The sequence below is a fragment of the Ostrinia nubilalis genome, chromosome 15 (assembly GCF_963855985.1).
Source record: "Ostrinia nubilalis chromosome 15, ilOstNubi1.1, whole genome shotgun sequence".
Classification (NCBI taxonomy): Eukaryota; Metazoa; Arthropoda; class Insecta; order Lepidoptera; family Crambidae; genus Ostrinia; species Ostrinia nubilalis.
In genome coordinates, this window is record NC_087102.1 from 7872618 (window position 1) to 7897744 (window position 25127).

The 25127-nt window shown below is 36.6% G+C and overlaps 1 protein-coding gene across 1 annotated transcript in view; it reads right to left on the reverse strand.

The window, feature by feature from the left end:
• LOC135078870 (uncharacterized) overlaps window positions 1-25127 on the reverse strand; it is a 152160-nt gene that overhangs the window by 66868 nt on the left and 60165 nt on the right. The window contains exons 2-3 of the mRNA XM_063973437.1: window positions 9268-9592; window positions 6700-7991 (exon numbers count right to left, since the gene is read on the reverse strand). Coding sequence (XP_063829507.1) covers window positions 6700-7991; window positions 9268-9592 — 1617 coding nt within the window. The remainder of the gene's footprint in view (window positions 1-6699; window positions 7992-9267; window positions 9593-25127) is intronic.

Below are 25127 nucleotides of genomic sequence, written 5' to 3' on the forward strand. Positions count from 1 at the left end.
CGGTGCCAATTTAATGACGATTTTTCGCTCAAATAGTTTATAATAGCATCCAAAGATCTTTAAAAATATAACAAAATAATATTATTCTCGAGGAATATTTACGATTCAAAACAATTAGGGTTAATTTGTGATTAATTAACGGTCAATAGTGCGTGGTAGAAACTCACGAACGTCTACCTCAAAGGAATCATCACAAAAAGCTTCAAACAAATTAACTTAATATGCATGGACTTTATTCGAAAGAAATAAGGAAAAAAAACTTAATTCAGCTGGAAAACCACAAATAGTAACCGTTCACGCAATCATATTTAGAGAGATATTTACAGAAATTGCGTCATCAATGTAGCCGAAGGATACTCTGAATACCAGCGCAGGCGGTTCTTATCCTAATGTCCCCAATAAGACTAGTTCTCCGCCTGTGGTGTAATCACCGCGATCTAAAAAGGTGTTTATAGTTGGTACATAGAGTTAAGTATAGTGCATGAAGAATGTCGGCGGCTTCAGTGCCAGTATCTGGTACTTTACACTGGACAGATCATTTAGCATTCCTACCACGACGCCGCCAGAGATATATTCACACTTCTAACTTGGGATTGCTATTCCCTTCGAGATTATTTTCCACCATCGATACAACGATATTTCAAAAGCTCTACCGACATTTGTTGTGGACGCTTCTTCTTTTACATCGGTTCATATTAATAGGTTTAAACGTAAACTTTAACTGATCTAATAAATCACGCGTCTGGTTAATTATTGCGTGTCACGTGGCATAACGTTTCCCGCTAAATGCATTTGAGATGTAATCTGCCGCCATCGCGAGCCGCCATCCGAGCTGTGCTATAACTATGTTACGGAACTACAGTTACCTGTGCTGTCTAATAAGCACCTTGTAATGCCCTAATGGCAGCTAGCCGTGACAATCAGCGGAAGACATCACGGACAACCAGTCCAGCAAAGAACACACCGCGAGTTCACGTAAACAACAAAATCTCGCTGTAATAAGCCGCTTTAGCTTTTATGCTCGAGCATAAAAACAAATGAAGAGCCCGATTGGTATTTAGGCCGCACACGCCTTACGACCCAACAACACATTTACGCTTCTGTCGCCCGAAACGGTAATTTTGGAAAGACACCTGTCATATGAGCTGAGATGGGAAACGCAGTCATGAACATTTCGAATGTCAAGTTTTCTTGACGAACTGTTTTCTCCCAACCACTACGCCTATCACCTTGACGAATATGGGTTTGATGGCTGTCAGACATCAAACTGATGATTACATAGGCTGATATACCTTAGCTTGATACTATATTGATCCCGAATTTATTATGTATTTAAAACCGAGATTAAGATGCATACATCGCGCCCATGGCGCTTTGGATGGGTAAGCTGCATTACATTAACACTATTTAAAACACGGGATTTTATCATATCTTTAATATTTATTAAACTCGAAGTTTCGGACCCGTTGTATGAGTCATGGTCGTGAACGGACTGAAGGCTAATAATATGGTTAGTAAAAGAGCAGCAAGAAAATGTTATAAGCATAAATTATAAGCGATATCCTGGTCGTTACTCAATCTTGCATCAGTTATAGCATAATTTGGCTTAAATTAGGTAACACTTCGTGAAAAAACATAGGTTAGTCTGCCACTTCCAATTAAATCGAAACAATGCCCTTTGGAAAAGATTATTTTTCTTCTTCGTGTGTCGTATGGGTTGTAAGAACTTACAAGCTTCCTTATGTGTCTGACATGGGTCAAATGCACGCAAGCTTAAGATGCCCTGAGCACAGAAAATAAAGTTTCAAGATTTATATGATATGATATATGTATACCTCCTATATGAGGGACGATTTTTCTTTCATTCCAAACAGATAACATCATGCAGACAGAGCCGCGGGGAGCTAGTTGATGAAACAAATAATAAATTAATATTAATGCGCTTGAGAACACGCCAATTGTCATTACTCTGAAGAAGGATTTACATAACCGGTGTAACGGGGACCAGACAACTGACTTATTTGTCGGGGAGTCTCCAAACCGAACTGAACGGGATCGAACCCGCGACCCATTTCAGTTAACTTATGCGCCACTTTGCAATCCACTCGTCTAGTAAGAATAAGCTGAGAATGTTCTAAAAGCAATGATTTTAATAAAAGTTTTGTGACATACTTAATTCAGCATAGGAATATCATCCGAAGAATCCATGGCTGCTGAAATGTATACAGGCAACTTTTATGGCTGAGGCATTCGAGGACGGCCAATTACAACCCTACGCGATACGAGCAAGTCTACATGCCCCGTAATGAGGAAGGTCCCGCTATTGGCAATATCTATTTAATGCAAAATTTATTTATTATGCCCTCTCACTATAGATAATTTACAGTAATCGTGTGGCCTTTCGTTTCTAATTTCGATAGAATTGTGTTCTGTTGCCATATAACGTGAGTCGTATGTAGAAATTTGTATGAGTACGTAGGCAGAAAGGCTCATATAAACTCCGGGGAAACGACGTGAACATTCTACGAACACAAACGATCACAGTTTGTAAGTTTTGTTTACCTTTTGTCACATAACTGCTAGATATTTTATCTTTGTCCTCGCGTTTCCTTTGACCGCCAATTACTCGCAAATAAAATGTTCAGAAATGTTTCCTGCCTTAGTAGGAACTGCAATTATGAATTGCTACGGATGAACACAAAATTATATCTAATTCAACAGAAACTAGGTTTGAGATATTCTCAGCGATAGGATTCTAAGCGATTGTGAAACATTAACCTGATTATCAATAAATCCGTTTTCTAAGTGGCTGTGATTTGTCGACATTTATCGTTTTCAATCATAGGATATTAAAACAGTAATGGTAGACTTGCTTACTATAATTGACGTGCAAGACCCGTGGTAACTTCATAAAACTGCAGTTTAAAGACATGGCGACTTTATTTGCCCTTAATTTGCTCAAGGAAATACTTCATACTCATTTACAGTTAGTTAGTCCCCATTCAATGGGAATGGGAATAACATTTTCCTTTATGAACGTTTATCTCTCAATAAAATAAATATAATCTGTTATTGCACTAATTTCCTACCGTATATTGATTTCAAGTTAGTTTATTTTATTATAAGATGTCGGTAACTTTTGAATTGCCATCGTGAAGTATATTATTTTAATTTACATATTTTTCCTATCTTAGAAGGACATAGGCCTAGAGTCCACGTTTCGAGCGTTATTTTATAAATATTATGCAGACACTCAAGAAGAAGGGCCTGTGATTGAGAAAATCCAGTCACAATCTTGAATTGATATCAAGCTTTCAGAATAAGAATGTCTTAATAACTATATTGAAATGAATTGATGCGTTTGTAGAGTATGGAGTTTGATAAAATAATAATTTAGAGTATTTAAAAAGACAATACTGAACCATTTTGCCTTTAAGTACTTATAAAATAGAATACCTAACATATCAATAGAAGGTACCTAGGTAAGCTCAACGTATGCCAACTTAGAAATTGACTTCTGTGTAACATTCGCTTCATTTGCAACACAATTTTCATATAATATATGACTTCTAAAAGAGCAATGGCGTATACGAGATGGCGAAGCTCGATTTAATCGTAGCCATTCTGTAGGCGTCCTTAATCATGCGCCCGCGTCGGTAAATGCCGGGTGGAAAGATGATCTGAACGGAATTATCTGATTAGTCGAGCAAGCCATAAAGTAAAGTAAAATATTCTTATTGTTGCTCTCTTTTAATTGGTCAAATGTTTTCAATAATTGCAAGGTAACAGCTTTACATTAGAAACGCACGGCCTATTGCCTAAATAGAAAGAAATATTCGCAGCTGCTTAAAAAACGGAAAAATCCGTAGCACGATTTCAATAATTTAAAACCACAATCAATGAAGGGAAATGTATGTAGCTCTGTCAAAATTCTAAAGATAACATTTTCAGCAAAATAAACGTATAGGATCAATTCCTCTCATTGAATTTGGGACCCCTAAAACTTTCAGCATACCTGCTCGTATATCGGCTTACCCGGTTGTTGCTCTTTCGATGTTACTGTGTATATAATTTAACCAAAAGGTATCTTTTCAATAAAAACAATACGAGTACTCGTACAATCTCGGCACTTAATATAATGATTAATTATGTTTCACCATCGCAACAGAGGGCTCCTGTGCAATTATTTTTTATTCTTAAAATAATACGCAAGATTAATCGTCTCTCTGGGTGTGACATTAATGGCGTCGTGGCTCTGGAATTTCAGATAATGCAATCTGGTAAACATTATTTCTTCACTTCTTGTTTATAAACTTTAAAGGTATTTATTGAAAAGGACTTTAAATAAAACCAGTCTAATTTTCTTACTTCTGATAATGTAAATGGTTACTTAATAGCTAGCCTAAAACGATGGTCTATCCTAGGCTATTATAAACTTAAAAACGGTATAATAAGCGCCATTTAACAAGCAAGTATATTAGGAAAAAAATGCACGTCTCGTTAGATGATTAAATTTTATGAATCTGGAAGAAACTTATAACTTTGATATTAGTTTTCTAATCTTACTAAAAATATCTACTGCCAACCCATTGCCTACGGGTTCGTGGCAAATTCTATTGCGATAGAGCTATAGAGAAAGATGTATAGCTCCCGCGGTACACACCCTGTTAATTTATACCTATTCAGGAGGTAGGTACAGGCATTTAAAAAGTATAACTTTAAAAAGTTAACCCATTAACTGTCCATAAAAGAGATACTTCACCAAAACAGTATTGACTGTTAGAATACTAATATTTATATTTAAATCCATACCTAACTACAAGTAGTTCTACTACGAGTATTAGCAATATAATATTTGTTTCCTAAATAAAGAAAAATAAAATTTAAATTTATTGTTTCTTCTAAACTCCCCACTCGGAATCATAGTGCCAAGCCATATCTTACAATGCAAAGGGTACTTTGCAGCGTCATTCATTACGTGCTAGCAACACAATGGCTAATGCTAGTTATAGGAATAAATCTAGCGCAGTCATAAAAACGCACACTCCCGCGCAGCCGCTGGTAGCGCAAAAGCGACAGGGCATTAGTGGCGTGCTATCTGATATTCTCGCGCAAGCAATGCCTTCACGCGTCATGTTACCCCCGTAGAGTTAGGGTTGCCACTTGCAGATTTTTAAGGTAAAAAAAGAAAATAAGAGTTAACGATTTACTTTCGCAGTCTATTAAGAAAAGCACCAGAACGTACTGTTGAATGTTATTGATTTGATGATCTAAACACTGAGATTGTGCGCTAATCTCACTTCATTTTGGCACATTCCTTTCCATCATTCTACTTGTATTTAAATTAATAACAACTGTTATTTGTATAACTATTACTTTAGTACAAACTGTTATTTGTGTAACTATTATTTAAGTTACTACCTAGTTTCTACTTTTTAAATTATGTCAAGAAGCATTCTTGACATAATTTCAGCAATTCTGTAGAAACTGTCTCAAGAGCTTGTTCAGATTTACCTATCAATGTATGGTCTAATTGGTTTGAATGTATGATATTTTTTATAAAAATACTTCGAAACCCCTTACATGAAGTTTCATTTAAAGTATCTAGTATCTGCCTTAAACGCGCGACAGTCTTCGATAAAATCAAAATCATGAATCCATTTCACATATTATGCGTATGTGTACAGTTCACCAGAAGAGTTAAACACTTTGAGATAAACTTTATTCTATAAAAACGTTATAAAATGGAGCTGAAATACTGTTTTATTAAAAAATAATAGTTCCATAGGTTCTTGATAAGGTCTAGTCAGCTGTATCTTATTAAAATTATACAGCACTTACTTATTACATCGTTTTTAAACTATTTAGCTACTAAAGCTTTTTTTTCTACTGATTTAAATAGCTTTTATTATAGGTACATAAGTTGTTTTAGTAAGTACTAACGTGATTATAATATTTGACTTTAGTTGTTACATTTTATTTTTGCATAGTTATTTCTTTGTTCTGCGACTTTATCAATAGTAGTAGATATTTCAGAGCTGAATGTAATCTAAATATTTGAAAGCTTTCATTATCCAACCAACTGATAAAATCAGAGAATTTAATATACATCATGTAGTTTATTATGTGGTTAAAGGACAACTGGGTAGATGAGTTTCGTCATAATTTTGTATGGGGTAGGGAATCAAGAGAAACCGGCTTTTCTACAAAAAATACTTGTACACATTCACAAATTAGGCATTACAACTTCATAAATATTCCATACTCCAACTCGAACAAGGGCATTGAAATCTGAAACTGGCGTGGCAACGTTCAGGGAGACAATGCCTGTAATCGCGGAGCCGAGAGCTCCACGTGCACTCTTCCGGCCCATTAGCATTGAATGGGCGCGCGTGCGCCGGCGCGGATCATTCCCGCGATTAAACTGCCTTCACAGGATCTAAATCAATCTCTAGCGACACTCTTCGCCACATTGTTCTCGTTTTCCTGCCGATTAGTCGCAACGGCCACATTTGACACGTTCATTACACTCTACACGGACCGACACCGCTATTGCTTAAGGTCAAGAGCAATGAAGGAACAATTACGCTATCGTTCCAGTGACTTTCGTAACCTGTGCTATTGTGCGCCAGGCCTTCAATTGCATACGGCTATTATAGCATCAATCGCTGCTTTGCATAGGAATGTAGGAACACTTACCGGTAACTCGAGGTAGTCAGAGATGGTGTACTTGGCAGCTCCTCTTCGGATGTCAGAGAGCGCGGTGAAGTGCTCGTCCCGCCGCGCCTTGCGCCGCAGCAGCGCGCGCGCGTACGGGTACGCCGACAGGAACTCTCCGTAAGCGTCCATCAGCTCGCCCATGAACAGCTGCTTCATGAGGATCACGCTCTCACTCGCGTCGCCCTCCGGCGGGGGCGGCAGCTCTCGGCACTTCAGCGACTCCGGGATGCTTTTCGTAGCAAAAGTGCTGATCCCGCTAGTCGACTCGCATGACGTGAACGCGCCCGTAGACTCGCACGACGTGAACGCGCCCGTCGAATCGCTCGAACCGCATTTCGAAAATGGAAACGCGGATGAGGCGCCACTTTTTTCACTGCTGGCCGAGCTCTGGCGGGTAGTGCTCGTTTTTTCGTAAAAGTCAGGGTACTGCGGCTCAGACTGACTCTCCGTCGATGGTGAGGATTCTTCTGCCGCTGCACTTGCATACTGAGAGTTTTTGATACAATCATACAAGTCTTCAATAGATTCATAAGGAGTTATACTTCCGCATGATTCGCCCTCGACGTCGCGCAGGGTTTCGTAAATATCTTCATTTTTGCGTCTCGCTACCGGCGTGATTGCAGAGTCGGAGCGACTTCGCTTGACGCTTCGAACTTGATCGTATCCGAAGTCATTAGGATTTAAGAAATCCCATCTCACGTTAGCCCAGACGTTATCTGTAACGTCGGCGGATATTCTGTGATCTGCGCAGCACTGCCCGCCACTCCTAATTGTTACGGTTGTCACATTATCGTTACTCTCTATAATGGAACTATCGGCCACAGACTCGCTGCAGTCTAATGGGATGTCGACAATCACTTTACGTAGACCTGCACTTAGAGAGGAAACACTCGAACCATTATCGTCGTCTGATTTACGGTTATCGGTTACTTGTTCGTTGAACTCTGAGTTTGTGATTTCTGACGCAGCATCTATGTCTTGTTGAGAGATTACTCCTTCTTGAATGAGTTCGGTCAATATGCTTTTTGGTTCTTCAGTAATCAGAGACTTTTTTGATGTAATCGATTCTGAATCTGCTTCTTTGATTGTGCTAGTTTCGTTAATGAGTAAACCCGAGTCTATGTATTTTCTCATACGCTCTGTAAGAGCTTCGCTTGCTTCAGAAACAGACTCCATATAGTAAAATAGTAAGTGATATTCCTCTTTGGTTATGACTGCAGCTCGTAACAGCGGCTTCCCGTACAACTCCACCGCCGAAAATAATGTGGCAGCTGTAATGAAAGAGAAAGCATTGGTTAATAGACATAGACAATAAGTCACATGACAAAAGCAATCGAACAACTATTATAACACGATGACTAAGCGGTATTATACAATAAGAATAAGAGCGATGCACGCATCGCTCATACGTTGGCTTCTAGCCTATTCCTAGCTTTTAACGTATGCAAATTGTAAAACTAATGTATAATACATATTTTATAATGTCTGCCTATTATGTATATCTTTTTGTTAATACGACCAACTATTACAATTACAGAATGGGTTTCGTTTTTGTGGATAAAATAAAATAATGGATCCGTAGGTAGATAAAGATTCCAATCACGACGGAACTGTGTCAATATTTGTGGGTGTAGAAAGGTCAGATTACTAATCAGTTGATAGTTCACCTTGCATTTTAGTTCATCTGCAAACGACCGAGTCCTTTTTAACTCCTTGAACTAATCAGCACTTGTAACAAGTTAATCAATAATAACCGAGAATATTGAATAAATTATTGACTGACATGACTGACTACTATTGACTTTGAGCTTTCTGTGCTAACATCTTGTACCGTGAACATGACTTGGATGAATGAAATAAAAGTTACTGTTATAGTAAGCCATTTATGTACCTACTCGTATTAGGTACATAGTTGTACTTCCATGGACATGAGTCTCAGATTATAATATCAATATGATAGTCACGGCGATTGCAAGCCTAATGCATACAAGTCACTTCTGCGAAAGATTACCGGACAATGGTGTGCGTACGCGCCTCATTATTGCCAAACCGCTTTCTACAAACATCGCTCTGTTCACGCGCGGAATACTGAGCGCCTAATACGTTCCTTTGCGACCGTTGCTGTGCCGTATTAGGTTTTATTTATACCTTGTGATAAAAACGTTTGTGGATGGAATGCAGGCAATTAACAGTAGGGCATCTAACTAATGACTTTTACTCGTATGTAGAATCCACAGAAACCCGTTAAAGTCTGTAAAATCATGCAATAACGCAAGTTGAAATTTAAAATTATGCTTCTGAGTAATCTGTAACCTTTAATAAGGAAAAGCATCTCTCTATTCTACTCTATTTTTCATGACCAAATTAGAATTGGAAAGCCACACCAACTCAAAGTTGACCTTCGTCGCATTAGCAATTCAAAAACAAGCAAATTCAAACCAAACCAGGAGCGGTATAGTCCGAATAATCAATCCACTGACACAAATGGATGTGAGGCACAAAATAAATCACCTGATTATGCGCTAACGATTTATCAGTGACACTAACCGTATATCTTCTCCCACGCGATGAACGTCTCCAAGTCCTTGCCGTCCCATTGCTGAGGCTGGTATTCCACGACGAGGACCTCGCCTTCTAGATGAGCCGCAGAAGCCCTGGGTTCTACGGGGGCTTTGGAGCCTCCTAAGAAGAGTAGAGCGGCTGGTGGGGCCGGGGGTCCCGACAGCGCGGCTGGAGGCGGCAGGGGGCCGGATAGTGAAACGGCTTGGGGAGCGGAGAGGGGTCCCGTCGGCAGACCCGCTACTACGGCTCCAGCCTCTTGGAGGGGCTCACACACCACTTCGGCTACTGTGCTATTGCCTACCACGACCACCTGTAAAAAAAGAAATTGGTTGCGTTACAAATATGAATAGGCATAAATAATAATATTATGGCCTACCTATATCACTTGTCTTGATCTTGACTGTTTATCGTTAGTAAAGTCAACTTTGATATTGACATTATAAAACTTATTGACCATATAAATAGATACTAGGTAAATCACTAGTACGGTGTACCAAGCATTAGAATACCAACATTTACTAATAAACCTTTAAAGCATTACAAAACTGCATCTGCTTCATTAACAACGCTAGCACTTGCTAGAACGCTTCCAGCCACATCCAGATTTGTGACTACCATAAATTGAATGTCTGATATTAATCTATGCACGCGTCTAACTGTAGTGGCACGAAAGAATGATCTTGTGCCGCAGACGACAGTCGTATTTCCCTACAAAATTACCGTTAAAAGTCGTTTACATCGCCATTATATCATCTAACGCCTTGTAAAATGGGTTACTTGGCGGTGATTAAGCGTTGTAACTGAAAATAGATTTATAGTCAGTGGTTACATCAAATCATGTTCTGTTAAATTTAATGCACCATCTCGTGCCTCCGAGCGCATTCTCAGTTGAATACGAATAAATGCAGGCATGGTAGTCGTAAACCAGCATTGCGAAGCCCTTCGAGCACATATAACAAACGTGAGCGAAACGCATTAATATGTGGATATAATAAGATGTAAATGCAGGAGTCAGCGGGACCTTGACTGCGCGAGTTCATGGCGTTTTTTACCGGGCCCTCGTGACGTCACTGCCGAGATATGCGCACGCGCGCCCGCCGCGCCCCTCCCCGCGCCCAAAACGAAGCCTCCTCCAGGATAATGCGTCTGATACACCTTCAACGAGGAAAAAAAATTAAACAAGACCCATCGGACAAGAGGCAGTCAATTTTCCACGGCCGACGCGTTTGGGCCCACGGAACCTGAAAGATGGGATACGGTTCCACGTAGGCGAGTCTTCTTTATTTGTTTGACGCGATTTATTTTTATCACTGGTATTGGCATTTACATTACTAAGCCATAATTAATGAAGCATAACAAATCATTTACATGAGAATGACTGGAAAAACTTCTGTACTAAGAGTTAAGACCATTAGGTATATTAACTTTATGACTAAGACTTACATTAAAATGTATAATAAATATTTATTTGCGTTGCGCTTGTATAGGTTTCGCTACATTGATTAACTCGATTGTTTGCTAATCGATACCACTAGTCTATGTTAGGAAACATGCGAAATAATTTAAACAAAAATGTACCATCAACGCAAGCTGATAAAGTAAAAAAGAATTTTTTACTGCACGATATCTGAAATAAGATTTTAGTAGGTAATGTCTACCTGAAATTGCCAAAGAACAAAACATAAGCTTTTGATTTGAGGCTGCAACAATGAAATCATCTAGAATGGAGTCATATTTACAATCTTATGATTTTATGATAACTATGGGTTGTGTTAGATCAAGAATTTTTCATTAATGAAAAACGATATCAAGAAGTTGAGATAATAGAGAAGTCTGAAAAAATAATGAGTTTTTTTTTACATTTAGCATGAGATAATAATTAATTAATAAGAAAAGCTCAAAAAAATGTAGTGCTACAAACTTCACTGGTGCGTTGATGTCTTTTGTATCGTGCTACAATTTAATTTGATAAATACAAGTTATTACGTTTTTGTATGTGTTTTTATTAACACATTATTTTCAGATGTGACATTATTTATTAGATAAGCAGATATAAGATCCAAGATAAGCTCCGATTACCTGAATCATCTTTCTTTAATCAGCCATCTTGGGAAATAGGTCATATTATGGCTGTGACCTGGGATCGGGACGACATATAAATAAGTTGTTTGTTTTTCTACTTCTCTTGAAATTTCCACCAATTATTACCACGTTTTACAAATCTGAATAACATCTTTTAATTTTCCTAAAATTACTAAAATTTAAAATGAAAGCTAGGACTGGACGACTTCGATTGCATGATTTTTTTCAACAAAAAATAAATTATATGATTTATTACATACTTTTATATTAGGTTTACATTGATTTTTATTGTATTGATTAATTGATTCTAATAAACTCGTTCGAAGAATGCTTGCTGAACTTAGTATGGAAGCGCACTCTAGTGAGATTTACTGTAACTATTTGTACTGCTAACAGCGCCATCTAGCGGTTCGGCTTTAAACGACTTACTCGGCGCTGCCTGTTGTTTATCATTGGTATTTAGTATTCACCACACACAACAGATGGCGTCAGTTTCTCCTCACTTTATTAATTTGTGATATTACCTACGAAGAAATTTTTTAAAACTTGAATAAAGTTGCTGAATAAATAAAATCCATACACTTTTCTTAAAATTAATATTTTGTAATAATTATTTTATGATTAAAAAATTAATGTAAGAATTGTTCAAGTGTTTTTAAATAAAATTAAATAATTACTAATTAGTGGATTTTAGAATAAAATTCATTAAATATTTGAGAGCCCCCGGGAATCATTGAACCACCTGTACTTTTTGCGTTTTACACGCTTTGAAGGAAAACATTTTAGATAATAATTATTTAGACACATTGTTTAACGGAAACGTTGCAAAAGCTTTTAAACGAATTGATTTGAAAGTTGATGACCTCTAGTGCTAAAATGCTATGAATCTGCTGCGCCTGATTAATATCGGCACTTGATACCATTTATACGCATGTCAATATTTGTAGGTACCGGTTTCAGCAGATCGCCACACCGCCGGTAGCCCTTGGCCTACGGCTACATTTTAGATGTTCGATAAAAATAAATTAAGAGCTACTCTCACTGATCATACCTACTTACTTGTAATATTTAAAATACCTTGGACTTTTTAATTTAATACTGAATTAACAGCACCAAAATTAGAGCTTTTATGGCATTGGACACTTTTTCGGCCTACTTTCAATTAAGTTACATGAATGAAAATGTAGTTACTATCATTTACTACACCCATATTTAAGGTTAAGTACCTACCTACTACGTAAATTACATAATTTACTCACTTTTACACCATTAAGTAGTTAAAACGTAATTCAGTTTTTCATTTCAAAATTCCCAATACTTGACTATATTTGATAGTGGTTCATATTTAACTGATTTGGGGTCATGATACCCGTTTGACATGTTGGACCAAAAAATTTTTCAGTTAAATACTGTTTATTCGTAATTCTTCAATCTTTTTAGGAATTATGTCAATGGAACACGGTACTTTTTCCTCAATTTCCGATATTTTTCTTTGTGTAATTGTGTCTTTAACGTAAGGTCTCGTCACGGTATCGGTTGACGGTCACGATCCAGTGGCAATGATACTCTTCAATGATTTCTGTAATGCAGGATATTGTTATACTTACATAGAGTAAAATATACATTTTACATACATCGTTAAGCTATGATTAAATTCCAAAATATGTCGCCGCACATTTGTATCTACACAGACATAATGGTGTTTATTTTGTTTACAGTGCAAGTAAACTTGGCGGCGCACTGTAGCAGACGAGGCAAAGAAAATCGGAAAGACCTGGAGCGAGATCAAACGCGAAACTCAAGACCGAACGCGATGGAGAACTGTTGTGGACGCCCTTTGTCTCATCTAGGGGACATAGGACCTTCAGTCAGTCAGTCGTTTACGGAACTTTTAAACAGAGACCAGCTTCATAAGACTTTCTGACAGTGATTGTTAGGGAAGTAAAGTCCACAGCTTGCAAAATAGTTATGACATAGGAATTGGTCGTAAATTTTAACAGTGCTAGCATAGCCTCATCATCGTAAAGACAATTTATAACGATCATTATTAATATCTTTCGAACGTAACCACTTCGCTACCTAAGTCTTAGCTTTTATCGAAGAAGAAAAGATTTTATAGAAAAGAAAATCGCCAATGACGTTCTAAAAGTGCGTAAGTAATTTTTTGACGGTTGTAACATTTTGATGCCATTGGATGAAGAAAGACTGCGTGCTTTTTTCCGACCAATCTCCTGTAAAATGCACATTTTTGACTTACGCTCTGTTAGAAATTCACTGACGAAATGTGCCTTAATTAGATATTAATTAGATAAAGTCGACTGCACGTTAGACTATAGGTACATTTGTGTGGCAAAATAGAAATAATTACTACAGCTAACTTAAGATGCCAGTGTTAGAATAGCCAGTTTGTAAATTTTAATTAATAAAAAGAGCAATGTTAAGAACATTCACATGGTTATTGGCGTTTATGTCGATATCTCAGTGAAATAGTGGATACAATCTAAGCATTCTTACGCATTTGTGTGCTTAGTTCACATGCTAAGTTTCGACAGTCGGTATGTTAATGACATCCGATGAGAAAATACAGACCTTAATTAAACAATTACGTTCTGATGCGAAACCATACTGAACAATTTGCTTAATTTAGCGCCAAAATGCTCTATTAATAATTGCCGCAATAGCTTAATCAATAAAATTATACTAATCGGCTATAGTTATAGCTTGTTCAATTGTACTGAATAATCTGTAGGTATTTAGTGATGTAAAGTATCTACATTTTATACTGAACCTACGTGCGAGAGTTTGATTAACTCTACCATACACATTAGTTAACATCTAAGTCCTCGCAATTTCAGTGTGCGTGGCTTTCATATCTTGTTGTGACTTTTGTTTGTAAAATTGGTTTCTCAGTAACATTTTTGATGAGTTATGGTTTGCAATAAATTATTAAATGAGTATTAATTTATTAGTAGACGTGACTCTTGCAAACCAATTGCAATAATAAATAAGCACTGAATGACAACAACCATAGGCAAGTCTCGCTGCGAAAACAAACCAGGGCTGGACTTAAAGGCAATATTAGCAAACTAATTACCAATGCAATGCCTCAGCAGGCGTGTAGCAAGTGATCCCGCCTGGCGCCAGGTCTAATCTATGATGAAACCCCCCAACCGGTATTAGAGAGCATTACGCTAATTCCCACAGAAGGTTCTATTATTAACTTGTTTGGCTAAACCGAGTAGACTGGATTTTACGCGACGTTGAACATGTAGTAATTGATCTGCATTAATTTTACAGTTTAGAAGGAGCGCTACAATATTATTTTTTATAAACTTTCTCATAGGGTCTGCGGGTGTCTATGGGCGACGGTAATCACTTACCATCAGGTGATCCGTCTGCTCGTTTGCCTCCTATCACATAAAAAAAAAAGGCATATTTTTGCTTTTTACGTGCCTATTCATGGTGCCTATTACCTTCTAGTGGTTATTACTTCTTGAAGGCTAGAAGTAAAATCAGTAAATAGTGTTCTTTAGTTTAATCTTGATAATTTTATTTTATCTACGAGTACGAGTGCAAGAGGAGGATGCCAGAATTGAAATACAATGCAACTTTGCTTCAGGGTCAACTTAAAATTGGGTAAATAATCTACAGAGACATAGTTAGGTACAATGTAACTTATAAAAAATGAAGCTTTATACAAGGCAATCGTTTATTTAGTAAATAAGTCTAATCTAATCTCTCTTCGCTATGGGCTATTACACGTAACAACAAGATATTGCTGCATCTATTAAGATTACATTAGAAACTGTTCTTAAGGAGATTAGGCAGAGAAAGTATCGTCTTTCTTCCGACAATATAGGAAAATCTATGTCTATAATATTAGCTCTACGCAAAGTACGCATTTAGCAAACGTATATGAACACAACTGTTGGCTGACCCATATTGCGACACTAATGATGGAAATATTCGAGTAAAATGTTTTGTCTTTGCATAATAAAAGTGAACTAATACAGTACTTTAAGTAACCGTTACTTAGACCACGTTCTTTTTGAAATTTGCCGAAGTGACACGTTCCGCGCATAAAATGAAACAAATAATATACTTACAGGTATGTTTGTTGAGTAACAAAGATACCAACACTAATTGTTTTAAGATAACATACAATAACCACTTAGTAAACGAACATCCTGTATGTTTCAGTTATACAGGCTGTAGATTTCTTCTTGCGATTTTACCAATATACAACGAGGTCAAGATAAAAGTTGAAAATTAGAAATCACACTCTTCATCATCGATGTATAGGCCAATAATATTGCCATTTTATTAATAAAGCATCGATATTGATAAACATCCTCCTTCTCTTTACTTTAACTCGACCTCTACCTGTTTAATTAATTGACAGCCTGTATAAGCGTTACACACAATTTCAGAATCGTTTTGCGATTAAGTGAAAATGGAGCGAATGCGGGTGAATGGCCGATTTAGATATCCTCGCAAATTAGGTTTAAAGCACATGCAAAAACGCTCATTATTGCAAGTGCATAAGGTGTATCGAATTATTTTTAACAAGGTTTGGATAATGCTCGTCGTTTCGGCGAAACCGCATCACCGACGCGTGCGCATTTACATAACACCACGGAACAAGCGAGGAAGAACATTCCTTGAACCTGACATAGATATTTGTTATGTTATGCTTGACTTATCTACAAGGCTAATACGAGTAGATTACCGACAATTAGATGCACATAAATGAATAAACAACAACTTTTGACTTAAGCAGCCACAATAGAAATATTTTTTAGAATGTTAATATTCCACAGTTATTGAAATATGTAGTTATAAATATTTTTCCATAATTATCTGTCAGAAAAATTATACTATTACATAACTTTATCAGATGTTCTCTTTGTTAAAAAATACAACAAATCAAAGCTCACACAAACTCAACTAGTATTTTAAAACAAATAAACATATGAATATTTATAGTACAGATAATATCTTCTCAAGAAGCAAAAACAAAATTTATTTAAACCAACAACGTAATATCTAAGTACATACATGCAAAAAAACTAATCTTACAACTTTTTGATTAAAAAAATAAACAAATAAAAAAAGAAAACAAAAAACCGTGCCGTGTATCAAGTTGGAAGCGCGCAGCAGCGCCTAAATGAATGTCGCCAGGTCGCCGACTGACACACTTTCGACGTCCGCGATGTTATAATTACATTTTATCAATACCAGAACACATGTCGGAGACGCTTACCAATTTTCATAAGACACCACACATTAGCATATTGTTTTCACTTTTTATTTGCTTTGACACGATTATTGTTAAAACTCGTATGCTCACTCTCCTTTTTTACGAAAACGAAGATGGCATGATTTGTAGGTTTATGGACGATCGAGACCGATACGTAGGTTTTCTAATTTATTTGTGAGTCTATCTACATCTTTGCTAACGTAGAGCCTCCTTTTTAGAAGCCGATAAAACTGTAGAAAGTGAAATTCGTTAGATTATTGATTATAATAATAACAGTAAATCGTGACAGGCCTGAAATACGAGTACAACCCAATATGATGACTGAATGGCCTGAAAACATTTTATGAACAAAATGCCAATTTGTTACAACGGTATGCAAATATTTAGTTCAGTTCATGAAAGCGTACATCACGCCTACAAGTCATTGTTGGTAAAGCCCAGGAAAGAATAAAAGGCTGAATAGTAGGCATCACTAGATAATAGGTAAGTCTACGAGGGGCGGCTGAAAAGTTTTGAGCCTAAGTATCTTCAAGTGTTATTATTGACTCGCGCTAAATTTAATTAATTTGCCAATAACCTCCTTAGTATATGTACAAAGTTTCATTTCGTTAGAGTCATCACGCTTTTAGTAATTAATCCGTGAACATCATCATGTCTCAGTCATCCGCGCGATGTACGAAATTGAAGTACACAGTTGTCATAAAATTCCTCAAAAAGAGGAACAAAACGCTGACGGTAACATTTGAAGAGATGTCTACAGTTTATGAGGAGTCTGGGCCTTCATTTTCCACCATGAAAGATTGGATCCGATAATTCAAGCATGGCAGGGAGTCGCTAAAAGATGACCGCAAGCCAGGGCGGCCAGATTTCGCCATTAGGGAATAAAATAATAAAAATTTAAAGAATCTTGCTTTATAGATCAGCAAATTAAGCTGTGACAGATAGCTGAAGCCATAGGCATTATCTAGGAAGGTATCTGTGATATTTTTCATACTCATTTGCACATGAAATAGGGGTGTGTGCGATGGGTGCCAAAAATGCTCACGCCGCTCGACAACCAGCGTCGAGTCACAACTTCGCAGGAGTTTTAGGACATCTTTGGCCATAATCCTAACAAATTTTTTTCTCACATTGTCACTATTGATAAATAATAGATCCAGCAGTACGATCTAGAGTCAAAATAAGGTCAATGCAATGGATTCAAAAGGAAAAACGCCGCCGCGGAAATTCAAAGTGGAGCGATCGACACCCAAGCTCATAGTCACTATTTTTGGAATTGTGGAGGAATTTTATTCATTAACTACCTACTTAAAAAAAACTACAATAAACGGGGATTATTATGCTGTACTATTGATAAAAGTGCGTCAAGTGGTTGTTGAAATATTAAGAGGCAAACTGGCGAAAGGAAATCTGTTATTGCAAGACAATTCGCCCGCGCACACCGTGCATGTTGCATGGCTTGCCCCGGGTAAAACTGGATTTCAAGAAATTAATCACCCACCACACAGTTTAGTCCGATTCCCTAGCTATTTTGTCTAATTCTCAAATTGGAAAAAAGACCTCCAGGAACGAAGATTTTTGAGTGACAAAGAAATGAAGGCGGCGTAAAAGGCTCATTTCGAAGGCAAAGATTGCGAATTTTTTTTCAGTGGGTTAATAGCTCTTTTTCACAAATGTAAGAAGTCCGTTGTAGTAGAGGGAGATTAAATGGAAAAATATATTTTTTATACTTTTCTATCGGCATTTTTAATACCCTAGGCTCAAAACTTTTCAGCCGCCCCTCGTATAATAGCATAATCACTATGAATCACGATTGACCGAGTTGTATTACTACCATAACAATGAATACCATTATATTATTTAGTAGAACTAGGTAGGGCTTATTTGCTTTAGAAAAAAACCACTTAACATAACGGACTGTAACATATTTTTGAAAATTCTAAAATTATCAAGTGATTCTAATGATTACTTTCATTGATTGGTCGTCACGTAGCACATGATTAACTCGACAAGATACATACTCGTAGTAAGGTACTGTTCAATTTCATATTTCTGTTTGTTTACCATTTCTAAAATAAAAAATTAAAGGACTTCAAGAAACATACTCGTACGTACTGTTCGCACAGTTCTTAAATTACATTTTGAAGGTGTAAGGTGTCATTAGAAATCTTATCCCGTTGCAATTTTAATGGTCTATACTAATAGAACGATAAACGTCAGTAGGTTCACTTTCAGCGAGGCTACATGAACTTATGTAATTTTTTCTAAACGTATTAAATAATCTATTGTCTTTTAAAGTAATTAACTAAATAAACAAAAGTTTAGTAGGTAACTTACCTACATTGAGTTCATAATTTGTAGTTATACAATAAACTATTGAGTATAGACACTCAACCCGAAGTCTCTTCTTCTTTCATTGTATTCATCACTCTATCATATAGTTTTTTGTTTGCACTAGTCTACTAACAAAACCTGAAGCAATTCCGTAAAGAATTATTTTAATTTATGTGTCCCACTAGGGGACTGAACCTAGGACCTTCAAAGGTGGAACAAACCAGCAACTAATGAACCTGCTGTGACTATGTACCATTGTGGCAGGAGTGGAAGCCCATACAGTCTTGGCTCTTAGGGTAATCAGAGCATGCGCGCACGCTTTGGGCACGTGCCTTTTTGTCTTATTGTTTACATTCGGTCGTTTTACCATTTATCATACAAGCGCTACTTATTTGGAAACTGTTCTTCGTAAGGCATCTGAATCTACATGTTTTGTTTAAAGTTGCAAAATCGTCTCTTGACATTTTCGGGCTAGAATACTCGTAGTATTGTCGTGTTGTTTTCGTACTCTATTTTATCATGATGTTTTACTAGTAAATATTGAATTTCCTTGCCTATTTCAGTTTATGCTAAACTTGTGGAATATCTTATGAATTTTCCATCAACAGCGTGACTATGTAATTTGTTTAATGAAGCTAAGCTTGAGTATAGTTATTAAGAGTAAATAATAATTATATTTTAAGTAGCCAATCGTGTTGTCATTCCTGTAATTCTACGAAAATGTCTGCCAATCACACTAAACCATTGATTGCTTTGTCCGGGAAACAATTAAACGAAAGTCTTTATCCGGGAAACAAGACATCAGACGTAAGCTTTAGACTCGACAGCTTTTACTTGCACTTAATTGAATATATCGAGACAGTGACAACCTAGAATCGAATCGTTCGAAATCGGTTTATCTTGAGGATAACATGCGTTTGTTTTCTTGTTGTTTGTTTTTTTTTATTTGTGCGTCTCATTTGTTATTGAACCCAGGGCTTCTGAAATGAGTGTCTAATCTCTAAAAGCTACACCATAGAAGCTTTGCTCGGAAGCCTCCTTTAAAGCGTCGAGCTATCATGAGTGATCCAGATGCTTTTTGGCTGAAGGATTTTAGGTCAAATTAATAATTTTATGTTTACAACGAAAGTGCGACAAGAAAATGTAAGTAAAATAATTACTTAATTTGTCTTAACATTGTTATTACCTACACGGCTCATTTATTTCGAAACTTTTTACTTGAATACACAGATTGAAATGATCGTCAATTACTTTAAATCTAAAATGTTAAATAGTGCATAAAACTGAGTTAACTGAAGCTCATCACGATAATAGAATTGCAGATCTTTCGCAATATAACTAACATAAACTGCTTTGTTTTTCAATCGTTACAGAGTTGGAATCTCTTTCTTGATTTGATTCAAAGTTGGAACATACGAAGGGAAAAATCTAATTTAAACTTGAATCAACGTCAACTTGATTGCCCAAAAATAAAATATGATTCTATGAACGATAACTTATGCCGTTGGTTCATCAGGTTTAGACTTGAACCACTGTTATAAGCCTCGTTAAAAGACAGAACTACTACAGTTTTTCAGTTAAAGACTATTTTGTTTAATTTTCCACTAAAAACTAGTCTTAGGTCTACTGACTGGTCTTTAGGCACAGATTGCCTAATAGTTACTACTTCAAAGGAAGCGGCTCGTCAACCATAAACAAAAAGCAGTTACCGAAATTAGAAATCATTCGTCGCAAATTAAAATTTGTCTCTGGTTTCGCCCGTCAAGGGTCGTTTCACGTGGTGGAAAACCATTTCCGACCTTTGTCTATGGGCAGCTTTCTACTACTTAGTAGCGCATGTGCCTCAGTAGTGCCCGACTTTCTTGACTTGGTTAATTTTTAATGCAATGCTTAATCAAGCGAAGCCTTAATATATTAATAAGGCTAACTAACAGGCTGATGCACGAACGAAAACCGATACTAATCAAACCAGTCTTTCCACTAGACTTCTCTAATTTTACTTTTCAACCTTACGAAATTTGAAGGACGTTATAACCAGTTGCATGAGTTTATTATGAATCCAATATTTAGGTATCTCATTCAAAGACATATTAATTTGTTAAATTATGCTTGTATTGCACAGTTTTTAGTGCGCACACAACACGCAATAATTCACAGTTTTTAGTAACTCATTCATCACAATCAGATTCTTCTGAGTCACGTCTGAAGCAATTTCAGCCAACCAATTGTCACATTTAACTTCATTGTGACAATCAGCTTTATAGCAAATTCAAGCTATTCTAATACAGTGGGTCTAGTCAAAATGCCATCGCAAACCAATGTGAAGTTTTCACTAATGTCAGTCGCCGCGTCACCAGTGATTCGATTCGATCGGAAAATGGCAGCCAAAATGCACATTGAACCACCAACGACGCGGCGATATAAAAGTTCATTCAAAATCGAATAAAAGTTAAAAAATGTCTATGACTTTGCGATTGTTTTTACTTTTTCTAGCTTTTTTTTTTTTAATTTGTTTCTTCCTTCTTTCTGCTCTCTGTTTACGTCTATGCTTCGCTGTCAAACTAGCTGTCAAAACGACATCGCGATACGGATTTGTCAAAACAGCCTTAGGGTGGGTTGCACCATCTTAGTTTAACTTTGACAAACGTCTAAAATCTGTCAAACTCCATACAAAAAACACCGGTTAACGTCATAGTTACGTTTAAAGTTAGGTGGTGCAACTCACCCTATTGGTTTTCGATTGAATCCAAGCTTATCACCGGGGTTTTAGTAATCGCAATGAAAATGGCGGGTGTTGCGATTCGATTCGATTTTGATTGAGTCTTAAATGCATGTTGGCTAAGCCTTTGTATGGGAAATTTCAAACCAGTCTTTCGATTATCGATAGGTAGGGCTTTGCGATTCGATTTTTTGCCGTTTGACTAAGCCTTTTTTGTTATCGACCTCTTTTGCGATTTGTTTATTTGTTTGCGACTGGTTTGCGATGGGTTTGCGATTTTAAAGTGCGTTTTGACTAGACCCGCAGTTCCATTCGAAAGTAAATGTGAAGAGTGAAAATCCAACAGGATTTTCGTTGTAATCTAAATTAGAATCGATGAGCAATATGTATCTCGATTAATAGGGTTGTGGACATCTTAGCTAGATCATTGACATACATTTTACTCTCGATCAAAACACGACTAACCCTTTAGATTTTGATTGATAACGGGTAGTATGACGTCATCAGGTGGTGAACTCAGTTAACTGACAATATTATTGATTTCAAAGCTACTAAAATCCAATAATAAAAGCCAATCGAAAACTCCATTTTCAGAGCTAGAATAAAGTGTTTTTGTAACAAAACAGCGAGTCTCTCTGTTCGTGGAAATCGAAAAACTGTATTGTAGTGCCAGTGGCCTTTTACAGCATGCGCCGCGGCGCTACGCCTACAGTCGGCCTTACTTCTCGAGACGCAAAGACGACTCTCACTCCAAAGAACGGGTAGGTATAAGTCACAAATAAAATCAAATATTTCCTTTAAAATATTTAGTTACCAGAAAAAAAACTTCTAAAGCAGCGATAAAGCTTTTTTGAGGAAAAAGTATTAATGCAAAATCTATAATTTCATTATCGAATTTCATCTAAGACTTTCACATTCGTGTAACCTTCTTTACCTACTTTTACAATCCTGTCTGTTATAAATAGCGTACAAATCCTAAGCTTTTATTTTGAATGACGAATCGTGAATATCAATCAGGTATACATGTACCGATATACAAATACTAGGAAACATAAGTTTATGGCCGGACATGTGAGTCATGCTAAGTTCTTTGTATGTCAATGTTTTGATGATTAATTTGAAAAATAAGTTTTAAGGTGATTGTAAACCCTAATCAGCTTGATTTTTAAATTATAATTAATGCACATTGCACATCTGAGTAATTATCCGTCATTGTTTGCTAAATAGCACCAATTACAACTTATAAGATGCCACAGTGATCAACTTTAGCTGCCATCATCAGAATCGAACGAAGACTGTTTAATAAAGAGTCGGCTTTGCGCAACATGCAATAATATTCACGCTTTACTTTAGTATTATTGTTAAAATACAGATTAAGGTTACTGGTTACCCTTATCACGTCGCATTCACTTCCTCCGTTGGTCATGATATTTAAAAATAAATTGCCCAACTGCGCCCAGTCATCTAATGTTGTTGCAAATATGCTCGTAGCTGGTGCCGTAGAACACATTGTTATGATTTTACTAATGTTGAAACTTTATTGAGATACTTGCGCTGATTGTTGTGGAAAACTGTCATTGTTCGGTCTCATGTTATTGAATCGTGATCTATTATCTCGGTATACTTGTTCTAGTCATTTTTGTATACAAATGTGTGCACGTATGCAGTTAGTTTGTGTTAATGTTACTTGTTCGTACGCAGACACGGCTGATTCAGATAGAAGGCGTTCTATACATTACTATTGTTTACCAATGTTTTTCCAAACAAACACACACTGCAACAAAAAAATCTTGTATCTCACTTAACCCTGTCAAAACGATCTGCTTAGACACGGAAATGTGTATACAGTACGAACCGTGAAATTCGTGAATCGTGACACGGCATCGAGAGCGAAAGTGGTCGGCAACCTTCAAACTGCAATTTAACACCGGGTCGCAGGTTAACAGTCTCTTAGCTTTATAATAATTTTAACCGTGAACGAGAAAAACCACAAACAAAACAAAATTTGCGTTAACCAAAACCCTAAGACCAAGGTTGTTTGTTTGACAGAACGCTAAAACCGCAATTTTACGGTAAGTAATGAACAGAGTACAAAAGAGCTAATAAGCTGAACATAATTTATCACGATCCCGCAGACGTCTTATAATTAGAAGGTATGCTACTCCCACGGAATAGAGCCTTAGACCATTCTCAGCCGTATGACTACACCTTAGAACCTTTCATTAGGTAACCATTATTGCTTGTCAAACTCTTTTTATGCGTAGGAGACAGTACTTTAGATGCATAAATAATTGTTGTAAGTCATCATAACTTTACTATTGGCGTTGCATTTACAAAGAAGTAAAAAGTTTAAAACATACATTCAAACTCTACATTTATCTGTCCGTAACAACAACGATTCTATAGCAAATATCTATACCGCAAAATCTTTCTTAATAGAGAGCTATTTACGTTAAACTGTTTTTAATGTATATTGGTTAGCAAGAAAATAGCAATATAAAATACACTTGCTTACGTCATCCAAACATAGTCTAGTGTTTTCATCAGTTGAGTGTGGAAGGTAAAATTCAAAAGCTCTCATAAACTTTACCCTCATTAAGGATAGAAACTTCATGTAACCCTAACGAGCGGTGGCATTAGGCATGCGTATGACGTCGCCGGTTATTTATTCAGAACCCACGACCCCGCAGCCCTTGAGCTGAAAGTTAAATAATTAAACCTGCTCTTAATTGCGCGTAGGTTTACGCTCTCTGCAATGTATATTTAGTTTACAGCTCAAAGCCCAAATAATACTTCTCTTGGTACTCTTAATGATGGTGAAAACCGAAATGAAATTTAATTAAAGCACACATGTGAAAATTTTGTGATTCAAGTAGATTATTAGCGATAAATAAGGACACACATCTAGAGAAAAAGAGAGATAATGAGGCAACTAATATTTTTAATGTTAAAGTATTCTATCTGTTACTTTTCACATCTAAACCTTTAATCCAATTATGATAATTTTTGTAGTCTTACAGGACTTCTTTCGAATCAAAAGGTCGTGAAATGGGAAAAGAAAATTGTTTTATAAACTCATTACTTCTAAGTTTTCGCAATTTATAAAAAGAAAAATTCTAAACTAGGTTAATCCAAATAATCTAATTAATTTGAAGCAAACGTCTTGATCACGTGACATGCTGTGTGGTAAGGTGAGTTATCCTCATCCCGTCCCGCTCGTCGAGTGGCCTTTTAAGGCTTCTGCGAAGAAATCCTACCGGATTACGGCGCATTCCGATAGTTTGATTGGATAACGCACTAGGAAATGTAGAGACAGAAATTTTAGCTGTGTAGTGTTGAAGTGGTAGGTAGGTTACATCTGGTAGATGAAAATATTTCATGAGATAATAGTTTGTTAAGAGCATCTGAGAGACTTATGAAAAGATTAAGAGTAGGCAGTATTGGCTCTTA